The following is a 26,077-nucleotide window of genomic DNA, read 5'->3' on the forward strand; positions in this document are numbered from 1 at the left end:
AAATGGCTAGTCATGGAGTAAAGGGAGAGTGGTGTTTTAGATTTGGTTATTGATAAATCTGTTTATAATGGGACTCTATTCTAAATGCAGAGAGGAGCCTACACTTTGTTTCTCTTAGCACATCTTTTGTTCCTTCATGTGTACATTTCTGTACGCCCAAATATAACATTGTTATATAAACTCATGTGCGTTATTCTGAGATACCGGCAGTACTCAATTTTATTTCAACAAGGTTTTTAAAAGTGTAAAACTTACATGTAAAATTGCAGTTAACTTCGCTTTGACATTCAACCTTTGCAGCATCAGTACGTAACAGATTTTTAAATTCTCTCAAAAGCCCGTGCACACCCGAGAAGGTACCTTCATAGGATCATAGAATGGGTCGGGTTGGAAGGCACCTTAAAGATCATCTAGTTCCAACTTCCCACACCTACAGCTGATGTTGGCGCGGGTACTACAGAGCGGATGAATTTTTAAAAGAGACTGAAAGGACCAAGATTTGGAGCCGTTTCTCATGCATCCCCCCCGGGCTCACATCCAGTCCTGTCACATGCCGGACCCTCCGTCGCGCTTCGCCCGTCCTGCCTACTCAGCGCCTTTCCCGCCGCGGCAGCTGGAATGCTGCTGAGGTAATTCCGCCGGCTGGAAGGCGGATGGGCAGACACAGGCCTCCACGCCGCCGCCGCCCGGCACCCTTTACACGGTTCCCTCAACACGAGGCCCAGCGCTCCCACAGACACCGGCCGCGGGCCTCCCGCCGCACTGCGTGAGGGGCGTAGGAGCCGTTTGAGGGGGAGGGGGGGGGGAAGGCCTCAGGGCACCCGGACGCTCCCGCCCCCAGCTCGGCAGCGGGGCTGGGACGGCTCCGCACGCTGCCCCCGCCGCCGGGGGACAGGGTGGCGGCGGCGGCCCCCGTGTGCCGGCAGGGAAGGGTTAACGGCCACCCTGCCCCGGCAGGGGCGGTTGGGCTGGCCCCGCCTCCCATTCGACCGGTAGCACGTTCCATTCTCCCCCCCGGCGGGGTAATTCCTCCTGCCTCCACCGCGGCAGGAAGAGAGTGTTCAGCCACTCTCCCCGCCCCCCCCCCCTTCTCCGGGCTGGGTGGTAGGACCCACGCGGCGCCGCGCGGGCGGAGGGGTCGGGCCCACCTCTCTCTCCCCCCTCCCCGCGCTGGGCGGTGGTAGGGCCCGCTCCGCCCCTCCTCGTCTCCCCCCCCTCCATCCCTCTGTCCCGTCCCCCCTCCCCCCCCGGCGGCGGCGCGGGTGGTGCGTCCCGGCGGCAGCCGCGTCCCGGCCGGCGCCCGCCCCCTCCGCCTTGTCATTGATGTTGTTGTTTTTGTCGCAGGAGCCGGAGGCGAGGCCGGGGCCGCCGCCGCCTGTGGCCGCCGCAGCAGCGGGGCTCGGGCCGGCGCCAGGCATGTCGGTGTGCGGGGAGGCGGTGGGCGCCGGCTCCCTGCCCAGCGAGCTGGTGGTTCACATCTTCTCCTTCCTGGCGGGCCCCGACCGGTTGCGGGCTTCGGCCGCCTGCTCGCACTGGCGGGAGTGCCTCTTCTACCCGGCCCTCTGGCCGCGCCTCCGCCTCAGCCTCCGAGTCTCGCCGGCCGAGCGCCCGCGCCTCGAGTTCCTCATGCGCAAGTGCGGCTGGTTCGTCCGGGAGCTCCGCGTACAGTTCGCCGCCGACAACTACCCCAGCGGCGGCGGAGGGTCTGGAGCGGCGGCGGGTGGCGAGGTGGGGGCCGCGGCGGCGGCGGGAGACGGGGAGGCGCCGCCGCCGCTTTGCCCGCGCTGGCTCGACTTGCTGAGGACCTACCTGGAGCTGGTGCTCTGCGTCCTGAGCAGCGTCCGAAACAACAGGTACCGCCGCCGGGCCGGGCCCGGGCCGGGGTGTGGGGGTGTGGGGAGGGAGAGGGCCGCGCCCGGCCCGGCGGGAGGCTGAGGGGAAGGCGGCGGGGAAAGGCCCGCTGGTGGGGGAGGAGGAGGAGGAGGAGGAGGAGGAGGGGGGACAGGCCGAGCGGCTGCAAACTACCTTAAATTTTTGTGATATTCCGTCGTTTAATGGAAAATAGAACTACAGGCAAAGAGCCTCGTCTGTATTTGGTGATAAAAACTTCGCCTCCCCCCTCCCCGCCTTTGGAAGGAAGGGTTGTGGGGGGATGGAGCTGCAGTAGAGCGAGTCGGAGCCGGAGTTGGGATGTGGTGCCCAACAAAGCACCTTTCTCGCTTTTAAAACGCCGGCGTTGCTGCTAACAGGCTTTGGACCTCCTGTGCGTGACTGCAAAATAATTAACCTCATGAGAGACTAATGTGGGGGTGTTGTTGGTTTGTGAAATTACAGCACTGGTGTTTTTGTGGAGGGAGAGATTTGCCCTAATAAAATACTTTCGCCTTCCCACCTACGAGGGGTTTTGCCGTTAAAAAGCCGAGCTTTCACGTTACCTGCTAAACTGAGATTTGACTCAGTTTTGTCTAGGACAAAGTTTTTATGTTGTTTTTTTTTTTTTTTAATTGAAAAAACACTTCAGAGGTAGGACTGTCTCGACCAAAATGTATTTAAACGATAGAAATATTTTCCCGTGGTTTGGACTTAAGATGTGTTTAGATCCTGCTTTTTCACGGACTTAACTTTGGCGGGTTAGATGCTTAATTTCCTCAGATTGGAATTCTTTAAAATGAAAGTGCTTGTGTTCCCTTCACCGTGCGTGGGTGTGATCAAGATAAAAAAAATGATAATAATCAGCTATCCTAATATATGGCCTCTAGTCAGCACCCAGGACAGGAAAGCAAGGATGTTATGGTTAGGTTATGATGTGTTTGGAAAGCCATACAGATTTTAGGATAGGAAATGGTTAATATTATTTCCCCTCTGTGTGTGTATAGCTTCATCTATCAAGGAAAAAAAAAAGCTGCCAGTATTTCAGGGTATCCTTAGGATGAATTAAACCTTGCTGATGGCCTTCGGAAAACTGTCTGCAACTGAATCATGGTCTGGTCACCGCCCCTCTTTGATTCCAGAGGGATTAGAGAGTAGTTTGAGGCCTTCCTTGTTTCTTTATGTTGGATTATAGCAAAAGAACTCTAAATGTAATTCCTCGTTGGTTTGAGATGAATGCAAATGTGGTGTGTGAAGTCTCACTTTCGGTTCCTTTGCTCGGTTGTGCCCAGCAGGTACTTCCTGTAGCACAACTGCGATGGTCGATAGTTACAAACCTTACTGCTGAAAATGGTGGTCCCAGCTCACCTTTGTCTTAATTAGTTTCTTGCCCTGTGAATCTTCGGTGCACAAATCATGATTGACTCTCTTGATTGGTCTTCTCTTGCCCTTCAGGAGCTTTCACTTAATTGTTGAATCTTTGGGAAATCCAGCTAATGTCACAAGAGAAAAAAGTGTTTAAGCTATGTTGGTGATTATGTAACCAGAGACAAATATCACCACATGGACTTGGAATTTTAAAATAAATAGTATCTGCAGGAGATGTTGTCTGGGGGTTTCATTGAAAAAAAAAAAAAAAAAAAAAGCTTTCTTTTTTCCACTGTCTTGCTAAAATTGCCAAAATTGAATGCCTTGTGAGAAGGCTTTTGGTATACTTTGCCTTTTAAAAAAGATTAATTCTCCATGGCCTTGTGTGAAACTTGTACAAGGACGCTTGCTTTCTAAAGTTCTTTTTACAGATTCTGTATCCACATTGTGGCTCAGGACTGTAGTAAAATACTATGTAGAAATAGTTGTTTCTCCAGTACCTGTTCTCTGGTAGATTAGTATCATTTTGGTGGTAAGCTAGAGGTGTGAAAAGTTACCAGCTTTGATAGGATCTTGCATTGGTATACTCTCTTGCTGTCTTCAAATCATTTTCATGCTGCCCTCTGTTTTGAAATGAATAACGTGTTACTGGGGATGACAGTGTACCTGGTTATTACAGCAGGCTTTTTTTTTCTGGTGAGCATTAAAAAAATTGAGGGGGGGAAATTTATATTAAATGTTTGATCTTTTATTCTGATTTACTTTGTGAACAGAATCCTTCTTTCCCTTGAACAGACAAGGGTTTTAGTTTATTTTGATGTTTGGGGTTTTTTTCTTGCAAGGTAACTACCGATAACTGATTCGTTTGCCTGTAGAACATTGGTTTTGAGCTCTTTAAGTAGAGTTTTGACATTGAAATAAGGTAGGAAGGAGCATTAACATTTGCCAAATTGCTGCTTATTTCTTACTGTGACCGCATGTCTAAACCTGAGGCATTGTCACCTGCCTGATATTTAGTTTTGTCTAATGAATGACCACCGTCCAGTCACTTTTTCTCTGCTTCTGTTTATTCATCTGTAACAAAGATAATTAATAATTCCTTCTTGTGTTTGCCGTATACCATTGTACATGGGATAGCAATTGTAATTTCCAAAATAATGGAAACAGCAGTGCGTGTGACTTCTCCAGTGGCTGAATCACTGCAAATGCATTCCTTTTGGAATTAAGTTTAAAACAGGATGGTTCTTTCATAACTCCTGTCAGCCCTTATGATAGCTTTTTGGCAGAGAAGTTCAAAGAACTTCCATCTTATACTTCGGAACTGGGGAGGAAGAAATCTACTTTTATGAAATGGTATGCTGTTTCTTAACTGTGTAATCTTGTTGTAGGCTTTTAAATCTATTATTAAATGATACAGTAACAACACCCCTTCTTTCAGGGGGGGAAAAAAAAAAGATGGCTCTAGAATTCCTAGAGGATTTATGATACCACAGGACCTAAGAAAAGTGGTGACTAAAAGTAATGCTATTTCTAGATGCTCTCTTGGGTAGAGGAGAATGATGTGTATTTTTGCTAACAAAAATGTTTTCTGTGCAGCATAAAATTGCCAGTTTCTAAGCCAATCTGCATGGTAAGTCTCTAGAAAAGTATGTCGGGGCGACCTTTGCTAATACTGATGGAATTAAGGAAATAACTACTTATCTGCAACTTGGTTTAAAACTAACTGATAATATTCTGACAATGTTACTGCTGACAGCCAGTTATCATCCGAAGAGGTAGGTTCTATGACTGTCTCATATTTGAGGTAGAGCTCAAGTTGCCATAAGTTTTATTTTGTGGGTGGCAGCATATTACTCCCAGAATATTGCTTTAATAGCACTGGGACCATGATGAGCTCTAAAAATCTTTAATTTATTTAATTAAAAGGTACTAAAATAGCGTTCAGTGATCTGCAACTTTTCCATGAGCTATTAACGCTTACTACAGTAAATGAAGCAAAATAACAAAGTATATTGTTATTTAAACAGTTGCTGTTCTGCTTCCTATTAAAAAAAGGTGGGGGGAGGGTGGGCATGATGTTCTGTAGCAATATGAGGAGGGACAAGTTGTTTCTTAGTGGCTATTAAGAGAACCTAATCTGCGCCTTCGCAAATTGATCTTTCACAACGAAGTTGTGGAAGGCAGGTGGGAGGGCGACAAACTTTCTGTGAGTCATTCCAGTGCATACAACAGCTAATAAGCAACTGCTGATCACTCAGTAGGAAAATTCTATGTTCTTTTATGTAACTCTGAAATCCCAAGGTACGGTCTCTCCTCTGGCTGCTTATAAAGGAAGATAGCAAGGTAGTGATTTGCGCCCTGCCCCCCTTCCTCTGCAGTGTGTGACTTGTTTGATCTTTGCTGTGGAAACAAAAATGCAGGTTATAGTAAAACTGTGGTATCTTGATGAAGTATGGTATCTATCTTGGAGCTGCCAAAAATTGGTGAATTGCCCAAAACAGTAGGCTGCACCTGTATTTGATGTTTTCTAATGACTCTTTTCTATTGGTTTGAGCAGGCAGCTGAAACTGACAAAAACTGGAATAATAATACAACATGTGCCTTACCACTTTGTTCATGTTGAATGTGAGCAACACCATTCTGTTCTTTTTTCATTGGGTGTTCAAAAAGACTGACCAAAACTGAAGATGGAGCCTAGTAAGAAGCTTAGTTTTGGTAGGCTTTTTAGGCTATTGGAAAATAAATGGTTTAGAAACCCCCCCAAAACACATGTTTTTCCCCAGCTGTGTGTATGCGTAGTACATTAGATTCAGATGCCATTATGACTTTTAGCAGACGACGACAATTAACTTCTAAATAATTTATTTAAATAGCAATCACTTTACTAACTCTCTGAAATAAAGATGAGATGTGAGCTGAATGGCATAGAGATTATATGACACTGCAAATTGTAGCAAAAATCTAATATTGTGTTGAACTGTGATCAGATTTGTTGATGGTAGTAGCTGTGCTGTGGATGGAAAAATAATTGTATCTTTTCATTGCTTAAGTTTTGAGGTGGAGAACTTTTCTGTGTGTCTCTGAAGCGCATGAAATGGCAGTCAAATAGATGTAGTAAAAATGTGTGGGATATTAGTAAATGGTGTTTCATGTGTCCTGTAGCTCAGTGGTTCTAAAATTAATACCTGGCTACAGTAGCATTCACTGGGGGTATAAGTAACACAAAACAAGACCTGTGTGTGATGTGAATATGAAGGTGATTCAAAATTGTTCTGAAGGTTGCATTTTGTCTCTTAGCTCTCAGAATTAAGTCGCTGAGATCAGAAGATAAAAGCTTAATTATAGCACTGGCTGTGAGCACTGCCTTTCACACCAGGTGGAGGCTTCTGCTGCTTTCTCTGTCGTACCAGACTTTTACAGCTTTTGAGGAAAGAAGAGCCCAAAATACTCTCAGTGGTGGTGCCAGTATCTTCAGATTTCCCCGCCAAGCTTATTCTTCAGTGTGATCAGGCATTGCCTTAGTCAGACTTATAGAATATTGAGCACGTGGTTAGGGCTCAGTTTATATCAACGTATTGTCGGTACAGTAGTCCTGTATTTAAAAACCTAAATATTAAATTGTTAGAATTTATGAAACACTTGTAAAATCTTGGTATTTTGCTGCAGTATTTGTCTGACTCAATATGAAGCTCATGGATCTTGCTATTAAGTTGTTGTTCACCTGTAGAAGAAAAGTAGCAGGTGCAACAGCGGATAGACTTCAGGAAACTAGTGTATGGTTATTGAATACAGGAACTTCAAAACAGGTAAATTATGAGTTATGGTAGATACCAGTTACAGACTGTAATTCATCCTTAAAAATGGAAAACTGGGCTACTTGATTTTTTTTTTAATTTTCCCCCTCCTCTTGGTACAATATCAGCTTGTACTGTCACCAGAGCTTCCCTATGCTTTGAGCACTGTAATTGTATTGCATTTTCCTTAAAGCTGATCGGAAATATTAGTATGTGATTTGTAAGACAGCAGAAATAAGGATTTATGTAACTCACTTAATTGCCAGCTACAGGTTAATTGTCATCTGCTGTTTAAGATGAATTTAACTCATGTATCCATTTGTGACAAAACTGGTGTTTCTGCCATCTTAATTATAAAATGCAGACTAGTCTTTGAACGTCAGGAGTAAATCATAATTTACAGCATGTATAAATAAAAAAATGTTGACCTGAAACTTAGTCAGTTAAAAAAAAAATAAATCCTAAAAGTAAAGGCCACACAGCTGCTTTAAAACTGCAGTCACTTTCATCTCTCTTGATTGATGTTTTTAGGAATAGAAAAGATGCAAGTCAGAGAAATAAACTGTAGTAAGGAAAGGAAAACTGTCTGTCTAGCACACTGAGTCTTGTCCAGCATAAACTTGGGAAGTGGTTTTTCTACTTCTTTTTAGGTATCCCTTCTAAAAATTAAAATTATGTGTCGTGGTGGACCACTAGTCCTCTTCTCCTCTTCTGGTTGCTGATGGGAAGTATTAGAACAGCTTCCCCTACTTTGATATCACAGAAATTAGACACTGATTAGGGTGTGGGGAGCTTTCGCTTTTCCTGTCTGGGATGTGTGTTGCCTCTGTTGAGGCAAGTTTGGGCTCCCATTTGTAGCCCAGATGCAGGACGTAAGTGCTCAGACAGGGTTGTTTGCAGTTGCGTTCAACTCAACTTGGGAATTAAATGTTAAAAGGAATAGGTATTTGATGTTTTCATCTGTGACACTTAACACACATGTTCCAAGGATTCAAAAGTGCATTGAAAGCATTGTTAAAAGTTTTCTTTATGGCACTGGCCTGCTGAAAATACTCCTGTGGTGACTGAAAACTGGCATTTGCTTTTACAGCTGGATTCAGCAGTTTGTGTAGTCCTCTTCCCCTTTATACTTCAGTCTCATCTTTTCTAGTTCTATATATGCCTGTATTGCAGAACAGTAGGATGTTTCCCAAAACAGACTACATGTTCCATGTAATTACATGTTCTTCTTGTCTGTGTTTGTCTTATCCAGAATGATTCCTCACAGTGTTTTAATTTTGTGTACATATTCCTTTTTATTTTGTCTTTTCATAGGAACCTCCAGAAGTTAAGTCTCTTTGGGGATATAAGCATTCTGCAGCAACACGGAAGTATATCAAATACATACCTCGGCAAGGTTGACCCAGATGGCAAGAAGATTAAGCAGTAAGTTATGTTTGTAAATTATCAAATACACTAAAATAATAAAAACAGATTACAGAACACAAATTTTCATGCCTGAAATACATGACTAAGGGATTTTTAAGTTTTTTAATAGGATGAGGATCTAACTTCTTAAATTGAGTTGATTTCTGTTCCTAATATTTACATGAAGTAGTCTGTTTCTGTGGCTTTTTTTTTCCCCTTCTCAGCAGGGTGAGAATCCTTTCTTTCCTCTTTCATTGTGTTCTAGAAACAATATTATGTTAATGGAACAAAAGGGGAGGAGGGATGGGGGGTTGGTACCAGGACCTCTACTATTGCTGTACATGAAAAAATTAGAAAAGGAAGTAATCTATTGTATTTCACAGGAATTGAGGACATCTAGCAAGTAAACTTGAAAGAGAACGTAAACACAGATAACTAAAAGTTGCGTCTCAAAACTAGGTTATGTATTTGCAGAATTCTTGGGAGATCATAGCTCACAATGTGCTTGTTTAGTCCAGAGGTGTGTTTTAGCTTGCCATAATTACATTACGGTACCTTCCTTGAATGCTTATAATAAGAATAGCTAATTCCTCTTCTTTGGAAAAAAAATTAAATACAGTGTAAAAAGCTACTGACTTCTGTAATGAATTACCACAGAGGGAATGATGCTATGTTAACTATTTCAGCAGTATTGCTAAAACTTTCCATATAGATAAAGCCTGAATACCATCATTTTAATTTGTGTCAGTTTAAATGTATTTCTCCCAGCGGCTTGGCAGTGGAATAAGTACAGCCACTCTAGATCTTTACTATTATTTTTTCAGAGTAGTTTTAAAACTAGTGTAGGTATATTATCACATCAATGTATGTATGTGAACACAACCGAGGAACTAAATGTTTGGTCCTGAATTAAATTTGCCAAACAGTGCAAATGCAGATGTGTGTCACATACTGTGTCTTTCTCCTCCATTATGCTTAGAACGCAGAACTTAGAGCAATTTGGGATTCTATTTAACAGACGTACTGTAGTGCTGTGTACAGGTAAAAGGCTGATTCAGTAAAAGCTCCTTTTTTTCATATCCTTTGTTGTGAAACATAAGTATATAATCATATCTTTGCCAAGGGGCTTGAAGAGAGCCACCTAAGCAGATGTTTACTCATCTGAGTGCATGGTTAAACACTTCTTCAAACAAATAGCAAAAATAAGTATGCACGTTTTAGAGCCATAAACCATTCAAAATTCGTTATCTTATTTGAAGTTAGTCTTTTAGGTGAATATTGACCTTTGCACATTTTGGAATGAGCAAATAAATGCTACCTCTTTTTTTGTCTGTTTGCTTTTGTTGTGTGGGGTTTTTTTTGTTTGGTTGTTTTTTTTCTAAAATAAAACAATATATTTGGGACCTGCTAGTCCTTCTAGGGAAGGCTGGCAGTGTTTTATTTGGTGTTCTCAAGTTCATCAGCACTAGCACTTTGTGGCTTCTTAGTCTTGTCTTTTGCACTTGGTGTTTGCATCAGTTAAGTTGCAAAACATGGATACTGATAACTAACACTGAAAGATATTGAGCCACCTTTGGAGACAGCATTATTGGTAGTTGAGGATTTTCTAGAACCGGTATGGTGGTAATCTTACTAGCCGTTTCAGGAACTTCCTGCAATTAAAGCAGTCAGGGAAGAAAATGTGACACTTCCTTAAGTCCATAGCATTGAGCTGGGTGTAACAGGCCGTGGGTGGAATCTCAGCTAGCACAGAACCGTTAGGATGCTCCCCAAGGTTAAGACTAAGGGTTGTTCTGAGGGAGAGGAGGCTTCGGATCGTGTTTTCAAAAATGTACTTTTGCAGGGATCAGCATGGTTTACAATGCTTGTTCTTTTTCTGTATAGCATATGTGTCCCTAATTGCTTTCTAAAATTCTCTTTACAACTTAGTTCATTACTGTTGGGAAGTTCAGCATAAACAATACATTTGTCTTGAGTTGAACAAAGGGTAGTTGTTTAAAATTTTGGCTTTCTGAAGTCTGCTTGCTGTGATTGATCCATGTGGTTCAGATAGTTTGGTTTCCAAAAGAACCAGTTTAGCCTCTGTTATTAAAGAAAACATTTTGATTGATAGTCTTTAATTAAACAAATGGGCTCCATATGGACCTTAGTAATATGTTTGTTTCCTGTCCAGGGCCATCGATGTGCTTCAGTACTGGTCAGGACTGGTTTTGGGGCTTAAACAGTAACTCAGCCTGTCTTGTCAGGCTTTGTCCTCTGGCTGAAAGCACCGTTTGGGGCATTAATTGTGAAAGTACTTATATTTTCAGGTTTTTATTTTTTAAATAGGTTGCTCCAGTATGATCATTTGTAAGTTTCAGCTTGATGGTGAACGTCCCATAATTGCTGCTTACAGGAAGCAAACGGGACTGATTAAATACACTTGTTGAGGCAGCACTAGGTTATGTTGCTTTCTTGCATGTGCTGAGCTCTGCTTGTATTTTGTGTTATACTTACTAAACCACGCTTAAACTTCAGCTGTGTAAGCAAGCTTGAAGATAACCATGTGTAAGTTAGGATAAGTGTTGTACTACATGCTAGGCAGTTGAAGTAAAAGTTAATATGGTAATAAAGTAGGTGTTAATTCCCAAGAATTCACTTAATGTGTCTAAATTACTAGAACACAGTTAAACTATTTTTGCAAACTCCAGTTATATGCAGTCTGTTTATGAAAAATAGGATGTGCGTAAGAATTTGCGGGGGAGGGAAAAACCTCGTTGCGGTGTTTGAAAAATTTGTTTGAAATACGTTGAAACTAGTGGCAGGTAGCTTATATTGTGCTTCCTGTCTGGTGTTACATAAAACCATTGTAAAAACAATCCAAAAGTGATCACTATTAAATATTCTCTATTGACATGTTTGTCTTTTTATTAAACTGGCAAAGAACTGGGGAAAGGTGGCTGTAAAGTTTTCTTAGGACCTATGGGTTGCTAGACTTATCAGCGCAAATCTAAATGCTTGTATGCATACTTTGTTGCTTGCACTAAAAAGTTGATGTATAAGTAGCATTGAATCAGTATTTCTCTTTTTAAAAGTTTTTTAGTGCAATTCCCACAGGGGAGAGAACCCACCCTACAGCTGCAGAGTTCTGTATTATATTTAGTTTCATTAAGTTGTGTGAGTACTAGAACAGTATACTCTTCTAAGCTTAGATATTTAAGTCATATCAGAAGCGCAATTTAAACAGATTTTTAGCGCAAGGAGGTATATAGATGGTAGTATTCTACTGAGCATCTCAGAGTGGATTTGTTGTCTTTTCAATTGTTCTGTAAAATATTACAAGCACTATTTGGATTATTACAAAATAAATTCTACCATTGCTGCAACCATTGTGGCACCTTTCGTAGATGCATATGGTAAGAGGGGGGAGGGAAGAGTCTTTGTTCATTGGAAGAAATTAGAGAGGTTCCTGTGGTAGAAACTCTTTCTTTGGGGGCTTGTCAGAGAATCTGACTTCAATTTAAGCATTGTCAGGAATAATTATGAAACAGACATTGCTGTGATCAAACAAGGCTCATCTGAACTGTAAAAGAATTTAAGAATAAAATAGCAAAACTACACTATCTGTGACTCTTGACGTGTTTAAAACTGTGTTTCATTTGTGTCACAGTAGCCAATCCTCAGTTTAAAAAAAAAAAGTATTCACAGATGATCTGGAAGAAACAAAATCTTTAAAACTAGTGACTATACTAAGCAAAACCTTGGGAATTATTCTGAGGTGTATAATAGGTAACTACAATAACCACACCAACTTTGCCGCTTGCAAAGAGAAGTGAGGCCTTGCAAGTGAGGCCTTAGGAGAAGGAAGAAAGCACATGCAGGCAAGGGAGGGGATGAATAAGGATTTGCAGAGGGAGAGGATGAATGAGGATTGATCTTTTAACTTTCTTACAACAGAAGGATTATGGGACATCAAAGGTAGTAGGTGGGATGTTCAGAGCAAGCAAGAAGAGGTGGGAATTGCACTGCAGAGTTCTTCATTATTGGATGTTACAGTTGCTAAAAGCTTACTTGGCTCAAAGAGGAACCTGGATACATTTGTAAAGTGAGGTCCCTGAGGGTTACGAAATACAGAAAGCCACTTCTGGCTCAGGAGGTCCGAGTTAAAAATTTTTGGAAACTGAGGAGATATTTGAGAAATATCCCTACGTACTTTCCTTGTTCTGTTGCAATTTGCAAGATGTTGGTGTTTCTCTGCTGTCGGTCAGAATACTGGGCTAAATAAGCCTTTAATTTTGTCTGGACGTTATCTTGATTGAAGATACATGGATGAGAATAACAACTTTGTAACCTTGTTTTGCTTAGGTGTATAAAGTATACAGATATTCATAACAATAAAGGAAGAGGTATTCTGTGCAAAACATCACCTGATTTTGAGGCAAAAAGATTTGAAATCAAACTCTCGTCTACACGCGTGTCCTAGAACATATATGCTCAAAGAACACATGTCATTTGGGCAAGAGGACTCTTTTTGGCCTTAGCAGCTGTGGGATGAAGACTGGAAAAATACTTATTTGGAGAAAGTTTGTAGAGTTTGACTGTACTATTTGAATTTAGTATTCAAAATCTTATCTTAATGTATTTTGTTGCCTTCCTGAATTAAATATCTAACCTAAAGAATATCCCTTCATTAGAAAAATAAAGGGGTAGGAGAGGTGGTATGCATCAGAATAAGTGCATAATGATAACACAGCACAATAAACGGCATGAGGATTGTGGCAGTGATGGTCTGAGATTGAAATGTTACCAAGTCCAAGTTGTTTTGATAAAACCTGAACATGTTGACGCTTGAAAATCCAGCTAGCTGTACATTCATAATTATTTAAAGGGTCATCTTGTATGTTTGTTCTTTACCCTTTAATAAGCAAAGTCAAGCAAGTAGTTTCAGATCATTCTAACTTTATGCTCAAAGCCAAGTTTCTGCAACCTTTCATTAAAAATTACTTTTTTTTTTTTCCCCCCCCGTATTGAATTCGCAGTTCTGGAGAGGTTAGCAAATGTGAAATGCTGTTTTTAAAAACAAGAACTGTGTTTTAAAAGCATTACAGGTTTTCTTATTTGCATAACCTTAAAATGTATGTGGGAGGGTGTTAAATGCGTGCTGAGAAATACTTGAAATGAAGGTTCATAGTGTGCCACTGTTTTTTTGAAAGACAGTATTTAGTTTTTCTCAAGATAGTTTACAGTTTTAACCTTTTAAGTGCAGTGAAGGTTAAATTGCGGTGGGAGGACTGCAGAGTCAGGTTCTAACATTTGTAGTTTGCAAGAACCATAATAATAGCACCTTCCTGCAGAATTAAGGCCATAAATGAAAAGAAGAATAATCATTCTTGAGTAAAAAAATAGAATGCTATGCAATTGTAAGACTAAACCATGTTTAATAGGATCATTGTCTGTTTTGTTTTCTTGCAGAATACAACAGCTGTTTGAAGAGATATTAGGCAATAGCAGGCAATTGAAATGGCTGTCTTGTGGGTTTATGCTGCAAATAGTAACTCCCACATCATTGTCCTCCTTATCAAACCCCATAGCCAACACCATGGAACATCTGAGCTTATTGGACAACCACATCCCTGGTAATACCACTCTTATCACTGCAGTTGAATTGGAGCGCTTTGTGAATCTGCGTTCGCTCGCTTTGGATTTCTGTGATTTTACAGCTGAAATGGCAAGAGTCCTGGCTGACAGCAACCATGTGCCTTTGCATCGACTGTCTCTCCTGGTCCACAGTGTTTCCATAATGCACAAGTCATTGGACAGCATGCCAGAAGATGAGAATTGGAAGGCGCTGACTCGCAACAGCACTAATCTTCGGGTCTATATAATGGCTTTTGATGTCAAGAGTGATGATATGTTAAGGATTCTTAAGCCCAGTATCCCCCTAGAGAGGATTCACTTTGACAGCTACATCACTTGTGTTTCAGGGGCTGTTGTTGACCTCATATCCAGGCAGTACGACAAGTTCCTCACTCATTTTATACTAATGAATGATGTGATAGATATGTCTGGCTTCCCAGATCTTAGCGACAACCGCAATGAAGATCCACTTGTCTTATTAGCCTGGAGGTGCACAAGACTGTCTCTCCTAGCTGTTCATGGTAGGTAATACCTTGCACGGGCGTCGTATATGACTCTGAAATACTTGCAGCTCTTCAGCCTTTCTAATCATAATGTGTTTCAGTAGAGTGATGTTCTGCTGCGCGGTTGCTATACGTGGCATTAGACCTTATACTGGTATTTTTGTGTTTGAAAATATGAAGGTGTTTATTGTGTATGAGTTCTAAACATACTTGTAGCTTAGTAACTTCTGTCGAGAAGTCACATAGGATTTAATTAGATTGCTCACAGAAATGAGGATAACCAGGAATTGAGCATTCCAGGAGGCTTATCCTGAAAGTGGTCTGCACTGTGCAGGTTCCACCAAGTGGCTGGTTATGTGAATATGAACGCTGAAAGCATTTTCTGTGTGAGCTCATATGCTGGCAAGATTAGATGATTGTGCTTCCTGTTTGTAAATAACATGGATTAAGTGCCCCAGGGCTGAGGGGAGGAAGTCTCTTACCAGTTTGGTAAGACTTTGCCAGCAGGTGAAGGCTGAACAATACAGTGTGGAGGAGGTGGCCTCGCTGTGTGCAGTGATTTCACCAGAGCTAAGTTTATCCCATGTATTTATTTGTGATATAACTGCAAAGAAAAAAAAAAAAGCATGCATTTTTATTCAGCTCTGTCATCAGCACAGTGCTTGCTAGAAGTTACAGTTGTTTGGCAAATTTTAAGGCACCTGAAATTGAAATAATGCAGAATAGTTCTTTTTGTTCATGCTGGAATCAGCTTACCAAGACCAAGTTTGCAGATGCATGAAGGAGTTAAACGATGACTCCTATTGTGTTGCATAAGAATGCCGTTTCCTCAGACTGCTTGGGGGAGTAAATCTCCAGTCATTCAGCACAAACAGGAGAGACCTTCAGCAGTGAAGGTTGTATATTCATATTTCCATTGGCTGAAGTCAGAAGGTCCTGCTGTATTTGCTAGAAAAAGTTTTTCCACTCTCTTCTACTAAAAATCATAGGGGGAGGGGAAATCAGGTCAGCTATCTCTCTTTTATAGTTTCCAGGTCTGACAGATTTTGGATACTGGCACATGAGACCTTACCAGTCTAAGTGTGGATTTTAGCAGTTTCTTTTAACATTTGGATGCAAATTTGAGGGCCATTAAAAAAAAATAACATAATTATGTTTTACCTTAAGTTGTCCTCTACTACAGGGAAGTCCTCTAATGTATTATCTAAACTTAAAAAGATGGTGAAATATCCGAACATAAGCTAGCGTGAGCATCTTTTAATATCGGTGCATGTCTATTCAGTAGAAGAGATTAGTCTGTGCAGAGCATTTGGAGAGCAAACGCCTTCTACAGTTCTGTCTAGCAAATGGTTGTTGCTGCATCTTCTTTCTTCCGAGAGATGCTGTGTGTACCTGGGGGAGAGAATGGCCAGGTAGCACCCTTGCTCTGATGTTGGGATTCAGGTTCTTTCCTCTCCTTGCAGCAGAAGCTAGCGAAGTTGCTTGTATAAATGCCTCCTGATCTTTTTTTTTTTAAGCTGTGACCTCTGTGGTGCTATAGCATAAGCATCTTTCTTCTAGAGTAGCAACTGTGAGAAGAACATGACTAGGAAGAAAGATCTAGAATGCTGTGATGCTTCAGTACAGCGTCTTAGCCTCATGCTTGTGTTTTCTGAGGCTTACCAGATAATAGTTTCTGGCTCCACTTGTCATATTCTTCATGATACTGTCAAGCTTCCTTCAGGAAAAACTGGTGGTTTTGTTCAAGGTGCCGTAATTCACTTTATACGTAACTGCTCAGGTTTCTTCTCCTGAAGTGGTTATTCTTCTGTTTCCGGTACTTCTCAAGTGTGGGGGTTTTTTTCTTTCTTTTGTTTTGTTGTCCCTCTTTTGCTATTAGTTTGCTCTGAAAAAGACTTTGATTTACATATCATTTTGGTTGCCACTTGTCACTGACCAAAAGAGGAGAGGGAAAAACGTACCCTGAGGACACTCTTTTCCTTGGGTGCCTCAAGATTCTTTTCTGTCTTCTGTGGGAAGTCATACCATCTTTCCACCAAGGTGGCATCTTGAGGAGCAGAAGAAAGCTGATTGAAGGATATTAGATGCATTCTTGCAAAATGAAGGAAGGGTGTGAAGAGTGTGTGGTCATTTGGGATGGCAGGGGGACAGCAGGATGGACAGTGTAGTGTGATCTGGCACTGAATAAAAAGCACAGCCTGTCTACTGGGACTGAAGCCTTTTTTTTTTCTTTTTTTTTCCCTCTCCTCCTCCTTGAGAGAAGGACACTTCATGTGGATTTTCAATACTTTGTGTTGTAAACATTGTGCTACCTACAAGATTCTCAGTTTTATTCTGTTCATGAGCAAAACTAAAGTTGAAATGTTTTACAAGCAAGGAAAAACAAATAATGGTGCAGCCCGTGGTGAATTTGTTGTTCAGTGGTACTTGTGGTGCAGTGATCGTTTGCTCTTACCTCTGAATACTTCAGCTGGGCAGAGGCTTTTTGGCTGCTGGAAGGTTACTGAGAAACTTCAGGCAAAACTTTTGAAAGGAGAGTTGATTTAAAATGAGATTAAGTTGAGAATAAGATGGTTGTTCCAGAGCATAGAGGATCGGACTCTGAAAAGTTGTAGCAAAAGCCACATACCTGCACCACAAAGGTGGTCCAGGGGACTTAACTGCAGCTGTTATTCCCTTTATTCTTGCACTTTCTGGAAAGGTTTTCTTTAGTAAGTTCCTTTACGATCAAGGTAACTGGAAGGTATTGTGAGCTCCTTCAAATCCTGATAAGGGAGTGTCATTGTACAGGTGGAATTTTCCATTGTGTTTAATGTCCTGCGGCCTTATTGGCAGCTTCATCTTCTATGGACAGTTGTGCTGGAGGTGAAGTATCAGCAGATGAAAATGGTGGGAATTCCTAATGCATTCCTAATGGTTAATATACCAGAAATGAGCCATACGGGTGTGTGCAGGCTCCTTTGTTGAAAACCTGGCCGAGCAACATATTTACAGGAAACCTTACAGACAAACAACAGGAAAAAGTAAAAGAAAACAGAATGAAAAATTCTCCTTACTTTATTACTTTGACATCAGTTTTCTTCAATCTTTAACTAGCTGTCTTATTTGGATACATTATGGTGTAGAACATGTTAACTGCGTTGTGGAAGACCAAACCACGGTTAGTTTTTATTTCTCAGCAGATTAACTTTCCCAGTTTAAATACTGTGCAGACTGCAGCTTTACTCAGAATCTAAGTGGGCATCTCACCAAGAGGCTTAGCACCTGCGAGAGTGATGATGAAGGCAGAAATAAGCCTTCCCTTTTGCAATGGGAAGCCTGACTTGGCACAGCTCCCAAAGAGGGAAGTCCCCAGATCATCTGTGGTTTGCATCTGAATAAGGAGGAGCTCAGCATTTGCCTTAGCCAGGGTACAGAAAGCTGGGTACAGGTAACTGGGGAGTAGGTGTTTTTAAAAAGGGATGCCGATATACGCTAATGGGAAGGGAGGGAAGCTTTGTAATTATGTTTAATCTCAGCTAGAATAACAAGATGTATGTAGATTTTTAATTTTTTTATGTAGTTTTTTTTTTACTGGTGTGACCTCTTTGCTGGAGAGGCTTCTAGTTTGTGCGCATTGGGTTTTTTGTTTTCTTTGTTTTGCATTTTTCCCCCCCACCTCTAATGCAACAAAAGCAAACCAGTTTTTTTCTAGCACAAACACAGTTTTAAAACAGTCCTTTTATACATTCACTTAAAATTGTAGATTACTCACTCTTTTTCATTCTATTTATTCATATTACAAAGTAGATCATAGGAGGTATGAAATTGTAGATATAACTTGGAGTAAAAAAGTCAACTTTTCTACAAATGGTGAAAAAAATTAGATCCAGAAGAGCTTGGTCAAATGACCTGAAATATTTTTGATACTTCCTTAATCACAATATAAAATGGAGCTGTATGATTTGCAACAACAACAAAAAAAAGCTGTAGGGGGAATTCTGCCCGATGGAAGATGACAAAATAGGTTGGGAAGGATGTTGAGATGGTCTGGTATTAAGTACTTTGGTAAAAAAAATGCCTTGTAACAAAATAACAGAGAAACTTTCTTTTTTTTCCCCTCCTAGGTTACACAGTGTGGGCTCATAATCTTATAGCAATTGCTCGTCTTCGTGGCTCTGACCTGAAAGTTCTGGAAGTCACAGAAGAAAGCATTGATTTTGACCAAGGAGAACTGGCTGATCAGGATGTGGATCCAGTACACAATCTCATTGAGCAAGTGTCTCTCGGATTGGGTCGGCCTTGGCACGCAGTCATGGACATAGAGCTGCTCAGTGTCTTCACTGAGCCAACCCGTCACTTCTACAGAGAGATGCAAAGCTTCAGTGAAGGCATTTAGCTCCTTATTTACAATTCCTGTGGTTACATATGCAAGTAGGGTCCTATTATGTTTTTTCAGTAGCGTGAATTAACCCCTTTTGTGCTGTGTTTAATCAGTATTAGCTATATAGAATTATATATGTGTATTCTACTTCTTGATCAAAGAACGTAGTCGGGTATTGGTTTAGAAGCTGAAAGTGGCAGTGTTTAGGGTTTTCACGGTTAATGGACTTGTCTACCAAACCTTACAGAGATACAGCCGAAGGCTGTCTGAGGTTGCCGGCTAACTTTACTTTTATTGAGTAACTGCATTTTGAATGATTTTTTACTATTATATCGGAGTTCTGTGCTCAGGAGCCAACTCTTTTTAATACCCATATCCATAGCCCAGTGGATTTCTGTGCTGTCATTGTGTGCTTAATCTGGTAGCATGCTACTTAATAGGCTTAAAGGAAGAGAAGTCTATCCAGGGCTGTTCATTGTAAGACTCTCAGCTTGCTTTATTTCACGTGCAGATGCTGAAGTGTGACTTAACTACCATTCTTGGCTCTTCTTAGCTGTTAAGCAGTGGTGTGAAGCACTAGCTTTTCAGGTGCCTGCACTTACAGATTCACTCCATAAGCTGTAGTCTCTTGGATTCTTTGCCAATTCCTCCTCGTTTATTCTCATGTTCTGCCATCTTCCTTAAAAGTTAGCTTTGGGCCAAAGTTTAAAAGAAAAACAAACCAACAATGTGCACTCCGATGAGGTAAAAGACTTCATACAAAGGTATACACCTGCAAACAAACATTAGTCGTGAAATCCCTAGCAACCGAGTCACTGGATTTTCTCTGTCAGCGCCTGTGTCAGCTGCCAAAGAATAGATTAAAAACGAAGAAGTGCCCACATGCTGGCAGGGGCAGGCCAACTTTTGGCCAGCCAGATACTGCTAGATTGTAATATATAAGGTCGAATTTCGACCTGTGGTACACAGCTGTGCTGTGGCTCAGTCAGCAACCTCAGAACTCTTAACAAACATGCACCTGTTTCACTGTGAATAGTGAATGTAAAGGAAGGAAAGGAAACAAATACAAAGCTTGTTCTATCACAGGTATGAGCTGCTATGATGCATGAAGAACATTCCATGAAGTATGTTTTAAAATCTTGTTATATCTGAGAGGCTTTAAAAGCCGATTTAACTGTTTCAGGGCAACCGCGGTACAGACGTGGTCTCTGTGAGACTTCCACCTGACCCCAGTTTTAAGTGGTACGAATGTTGTGCATTTAATGTTTAAAGGACAGTCTGCAATAATAAAGTAAGTGGCCAACGTGGGTGCCCAGCAGTGCTGAGACCTGGCTGCTATATTGTAAGCTTTGGAAAACACAATTTATGCAACAGATGTCCAGATATGATTCTATTTATGGAAAAAGTTTATATGTGTTTTACAAATGGTTTTACCATCTTATATTAAAATGACCTTTTGACAGGTGTGCGCTGTTTTGTCTCCAGTGAGCACATACCATGCGGATTTTATATGTACATCAGTAGAGTGAATCCACTGGCACAGTGTGTGTATATGCCAGATGTGGTGAGATTTTATCTTATAAATGTGATCAGATAAAAAAAAAAAACTCCTGACAGAAAATGTAAGGAAACCAGCTGAATGTTTGAATTGATGACTGATGTTGTATGGTTTATGTTAAATGTATATTCTTTTAATCAATGAATAAAGCATTAAAAATTGATCGCTGTATAAAATACTTTATTGTATCAGCATGAAGATTTTTAGAATTAAAACGCAACATCGTTCATAAGCTGTGTATAACTGGTAGCTCCCATTGTGTTTAGGTCAACAAAAGAGTCTAAAGTCGTTCAGTAATTTATTTTTTTTAATTTGGCTGAATTTTGTCAACATTTTGGGGGGTGGTGGTGGTGGAGGACATGGAAGGATGCTTTGCTAAAGATCAGACTATCAGACCAGTTAGCACAAAGAGTATTATCATTGATATGACTTATTAGACTGATACAGTAAACTGTGGATTGTAGAACATAGAAAAGACTATTTTTGAGAAATTCCTGCATCCGTTGCAATTGCTTAAATCGAAATCTAATGTGCTCAAGAAAAAAAAAATGTGTAGTACTTCTTTGGTGTCCCACTATTAAATAGATTATGAATACCTGCAATGCTTCAGTTTGACCTTTTATCCGTACTCCAGGGTACGTAGCGATGCATTCGGAGTGAAAACTGCGAATGTCTGGCAAGCTGTGGAGGTGCTGCGGTGCCCCGTGGTGGCCGGGGATGCTGTGGGAATTGCCGGAGTGGCTGTGCTGCGTGCGCCTGCCAAGCATGGATTGAATTGCAGCTTCCAAAACTGATTTTGCCATCGTCCAAACCACTACCAAGTGTTGAGAATCGCCCCGCTTGTTGTTTAAGCAGTCTCCTAGGTCTTCTAGGTTTGGGAAGCAAGGTCATGGACCAACATACTGAAGAGATGCTGTGGGTAATAAGGTAAATACAGTTGCAGGTTTTCATACCCCAGTAAAGTGAAGTAGCGGGGCTTGGTGTCGGCGCTTTTCAGGGCTCAGCCTCAGGAGAGAGGTTTATGTAGCAGTTAAATCTGACGGGGGTTGGTCAGCATCATCTGGACCTTAAATTTGGTCATAAAGTGATCAAGATTTCTGGCTCTTCTGAAGCAAATACTGCGTCTAAACAGACATTAATTTTGTCTCTGTGGACTGCTGTGTTTCTATGGATAACTGCCTGACTTAACGCAGTTGGGAAGCAACTTGTTTACCTTTCTGTTACATAAACCTGTTTCTCACTTCTAGTCTAACCTATCCTCTGTTTTGTTTTTAATTAATTTAATCTTGTAAGATAAGGAGCAGGAAGAAGAGTCCACTTGACGACACACGCGCAGCCCTTTCACTTTGGGGTTACAGCTGCGGTGTTCAAAGGGGGCTGTACCAAGGGGTGTCTCTTGTGGGTGCTTTGACTTCCCACCCAGGCTGAAGTTAATCACTGGGTATGGCCAGGATTCCAGGTACCAAGTCAATGTATTTAAGAAAGATTATAGTAGTCTGTATTTATTTCAAGTAGAGGGAGTGCAGTAAGGCACCAGTGTGTGGTGAAACCCAAGCCCTGAGCAGCGCTGGGGCAATATGCCTCTGATTGATTGTTCTGTTCTCTTAGAAATAAATAAAAGTCAGGTTTGTTGTTTGTATTTTTAGCAGTAATCTGAATTAGTGATACCAGGGTGAAAGGATTTGGGCTGAAGCAATTTGAAATCAAACGTAAGGAAATAAAGATGGGTCCTAACAGGGAAAGGGCATGTGTGTCTGGAGCGGGGCCCTACAGACTCTGAAATTACTTTGAGCTTGTATAATCCCAAAGGGGATTTTTAAGGGGGTTTTTTTGTGTTTTTCTTTGTTTTGTTTTTTTTTTTTTCTTTTCCATAAAGAGTCAGCAATGTCAAGTTAGTCTTGCTGCATTCTAGATTTAGGAGCAGGGACTTGGAACACAAGCCTTCAGTTGTTCAAACTGTATGGCTTTTTCTTCTGAGGGGGAGGACACACGGACGCAGGACAGGGACTTCACCCCATAAGCACTTGTGTGACCCTTCTCTGTTAAAACATATCTAAATACATCTGTTGGGTTACTACACCCTGCTTCCTACTGCATAAATCTGAGCTTGTTTTTAAATTGCTTGTCTGCAAATAAAATTTTGGGCTATTACTGGGAGGAGGGGGAGTCTGAAATGATTCCATTTTCTCTGTGGGATGATCTAATCCACACTTGTCCCGCATTAGCCTTAGTCTGGCTAATTTTTGTTTTGCCTGCAGCGTCCAACATCATTGTAGGCATAGAGCAGACTGGAGGAAGAATTGTTTTTTTGCAGACGGTTATCTTAGTTACAAGCTAGAACAAATGTTTAACCCACACAGAGACATAAAACTGTATTTGTTCACAAAATATAGTTACCTTCCTAAGTAGTTTGCAACCCTTAGTGTGAGCTGGAAAAAAAGGAATGGGTTCTCCTGGTGGCAGGATTGTTACAGTGAGGACCTGGGTGGTATCCACTGGTTCTACCTATGGGGGCAATGGGACCGTTGGCAGTTCTGGTTGTTCCTGGGACTGGTTTGAAGGGTGAGGGGAAAACCACATCGTTCATTTTGGAATCCTGGTGAAGTCTTCTGGGCAAATTTAGAGCCTTTAGAAGGTAACTAATTGGCTAAAAAATCATGCCACAGCCAAATGGAATTGTTCTAACTGCTACTTAGCATAATGTAGATAATGCTTTAAAAAGTCTGTTGTCCAAGTTGTTGCAGGATAGCTCAAGGACAAAGGGCTACTGAAATGCCTTTGAGGACTAACCTAGGAGTAGAAGGGAGACTAAAGAAATCACAGGAATGAGCCACAGAGGATTTCTGCAGCTGGAAGAAGCAGCTGTGGAAATAACAGGAGGAGCAGGAGCGCTGAGCTGCAGAAAGAAAAAGCTCCTTTCCCTCAGCAGACCTGACCTAAACAATTACCAAAAAAAAGTGGGCTGGTGATTTTTTATTTTTTGTAACTTCTAATTATGGGGTGTGGTGGCTGCATTTCTATTAAAGGCTGAAACTGTGTGGGGTGTGTGTGTGCAGAGAACGGGGGAGCTGCCCACAGCTGTGGTGGCAAGCAGGGGCTTGCTAAAAACGGTTTCCTTCTTTATTTATCTTAGAGTCCCCTACCGACTGACTGCATGGTGAGTAATTACATGGTTTTCAATCTGAAGCTAAACTGGCAGAAGAGCCCATGGCTTCTGGCAGAAATCTCTAGATTGTACAATAGTCAGTAAAAATGGAGGTAGGCTCGGTCCAGATCTGGCATCGTGGCTGCAGGTATGCGGGGGGTGCCTCTCCTGGTGGCTGTGACCACAGGGAAGAAGTGGATGAGATAACACACCAAATGCTTTTATAGCCATTCAAAATTATTAATGCTGTAGTTTGCTGCCTCTTCCTCATATTTTTTTATTCTCCCTTTTTTTTTTTTTGTGAAGCCCAGTGCATTATTATACATTTGTTTGGGTTTTTTTAGCGTTTGCCACAGCAGCATAGTCTTGACCCCTTTTGTTGCTTTTTTTTGCTATGCGTATTGGGTATACTTGTTTCTCTGCTTGTTCTAGACAAGAAAGAAATTCTACCCCTTGCCTTGCAGTTTTAGTTGCCTGGACTCTGTGTTAGGCTGAACACGCTCACAGAAAGCTCCTGCCTTATCCTATGTGGCCATTTTGTTGCTAAATCCTGACTGCTCCCCAAATTTGAGCTGAAGGAAGTGGGGTTGTTTTTGTCCCACCCAGCTTCCCAAATGCCCATGTTAAAATCTGAAAGACTAATAAACTGAATTCATTTTGAAACAGTAGAAAAAAAACCTCCTAATATTAGTTCAGTGCAGGCCTGCATCTTCAAAGGCAAGGGCCTGGTGGTGCTAAAGCGTGACACAGCTCTGCCTCCTTCCCCCTCATCTCATAAAAAACCCATCTACACATTTTTAATAAAACACCTACCCTACAGCATAAGTTTTGAAGAGTGATGTGAGAGTTGCGCTACACTTCCTCTTCCCCTTCCCTCCCACTGTAGCAGCAGGACAACTGCCACTTTGTAAAGCTCTGACAGCTGAAAGATTACCTGTGAGGTCATTACCAGAGTACGGGTGTAGTGGCAAATGATATTAATTCCTCTTCAACTACTTCCATAGCACCACGTTAACAGTGACATTTCCTTCATTTTCAGCAGACTTTTATTAACTGTTTTCACATTCTATTCATAAAGCAGCAGGCAGCGCTTTTGGCATGCAGAGAGATCCCCTGTACAACTAAACAAGGACAAAGCAGATGGACTTTTATACACCTCTGAAGAGATTACTCAAGTTAGAAATACTTAATTTAAAATGGCTATTGTACAATGGAAATCACTTATTCACAATATTCATAGTTATTTCATTCTTTATTTACAAAATACTATCCTGAGAATTCTCTATTAAGCTTCAATTTGAGCAAAGTAATTTATATATACCTAAGTAACAACGGTTACTTAACGTAAGGAAAAATGCCGTTAGGAGAGCACAGAAACGGTTCAGCACGTTGCTCAAATGACCATCAAGTCTCCTGCTGGGGTTCGGTTTGTTCTGCAGCTGATGGATTTGACTGAGGTGGCTCAACTCTGTTTTCAGGAGGTGTCGGCAGCGGCGGCAAAAATCCAGGTCGTTGAGGCGGATAGTGAGGATAAGATCTCATTGGAAATGGATTTCTTACTGTGAGAGAACGTGAGTAGTCCACTTAATATCAATCCCAGCAGCAAACACACACCTGCTCCTCCCACCCCACACAGCCCATTGCTCAGCAATGGCCCTACCTAAATAAAAATCACAAAGCAGACCTAAGTTAGGTCTTTTGCTCCAAAGAGAGAAAGACGCTCTTTGTCTTTGGAAGGGGGAGGAAAAACGATAACTTTACTAGTCACCTGCGAGAGGCTGAGGGCAGCAGCCACTGTTAATGGGCTGCTGCTGCCACCATCACCTCTGGTCTGCTGGAGCAGCCCCGGGCTGTCAGCCCTTACAGATACTTTGGAAGATAAACTAAACAGGTTCTTCACAGGTTAACCAGAGAAAAAGCAAGAGATAGAAACAGCCCTTCAGTCTGAAACATCTTGCTGCACTAATGCAAATTTCAAAGAAAATCAATTAACAAATAATTATGGCCTTAGCATATCTCAAAGCTAAAGGATGAAATGTTAAGATTTATGTATGATGTGACCTCCTAGAAGGAAAAGGATTAAGGTAAGCATCTACTTGCTTTTCCTACCCCAAAAAAGGACCCTTTAAATGCTGGACAGTGTGCGTATGCGTATTTTCCAGCCAAAGCTAGCATTTATAAAAATATTATCAATATTATAGAATCATAGAATGGTTTGGGCTCAAAGGGACCTTAAAGATCACCTAGTTCCAACCCCCCTGCTCTGGGCAGGGACACCTTACAGTACACCAGGTTGCTCAAAATAAGAGCAACCGTGAAGAAGAAAGTATGCAATTAACCTTCATCAAAAAAGATGCTCCCCGTTAGTTGAATTGAGTAGTAGCACGTGCAAATGAAGATTTAAGCGTCCACCCAGTGTGATACCTCACTACCTGCACAAAGCACTCATGTTCA

The 26,077-nt window shown here is 41.5% G+C and overlaps 2 protein-coding genes across 13 annotated transcripts in view; one reads left to right on the top strand and one right to left on the bottom strand.

The window, feature by feature from the left end:
- Positions 1-1,261: 1,261 nt before the first annotated feature.
- On the top strand, positions 1,262-20,641 carry FBXO33 (F-box protein 33). Its single transcript, XM_054199260.1, has 4 exons — positions 1,262-1,853; positions 8,346-8,456; positions 13,890-14,575; positions 18,664-20,641. Exons 1-4 carry the CDS (start codon positions 1,324-1,326, stop codon positions 18,933-18,935), a joined length of 1,599 nt encoding a protein of 532 aa, XP_054055235.1. The 5' UTR covers positions 1,262-1,323; the 3' UTR covers positions 18,936-20,641.
- The window catches only part of MIA2 (MIA SH3 domain ER export factor 2), a 44,976-nt gene continuing 39,536 nt past the window's right edge, over positions 20,638-26,077 (bottom strand). For 9 of the 12 annotated variants that reach the window (XM_054199243.1, XM_054199244.1, XM_054199241.1 and 6 more), the window contains one exon: positions 20,638-25,182. In XM_054199243.1, coding sequence (XP_054055218.1) covers positions 25,028-25,182 — 155 coding nt within the window. In that variant the 3' untranslated portion in view covers positions 20,638-25,027. The remainder of the gene's footprint in view (positions 25,183-26,077) is intronic. The other 3 variants (XR_008466025.1, XR_008466024.1, XR_008466023.1) reach the window with 3 other exon arrangements.

Source organism: Rissa tridactyla, chromosome 4 (assembly GCF_028500815.1).
Source record: "Rissa tridactyla isolate bRisTri1 chromosome 4, bRisTri1.patW.cur.20221130, whole genome shotgun sequence".
Taxonomy (NCBI): domain Eukaryota; kingdom Metazoa; phylum Chordata; class Aves; order Charadriiformes; family Laridae; genus Rissa; species Rissa tridactyla.

Excerpts from the sequence above, each read along its gene's own strand:
- FBXO33 (XM_054199260.1), top strand. The coding sequence starts at position 1,324 with ATGTTGTTGTTTTTGTCGCAGGAGCCGGAGGCGAGGCCGGGGCCGCCG. Across the intron at positions 8,457-13,889 it reads GATGGCAAGAAGATTAAGCA|AATACAACAGCTGTTTGAAG; the intron begins GTAAGTTATGTT and ends GTTTTCTTGCAG. Across the intron at positions 14,576-18,663 it reads GTCTCTCCTAGCTGTTCATG|GTTACACAGTGTGGGCTCAT; the intron begins GTAGGTAATACC and ends TTCCCCTCCTAG.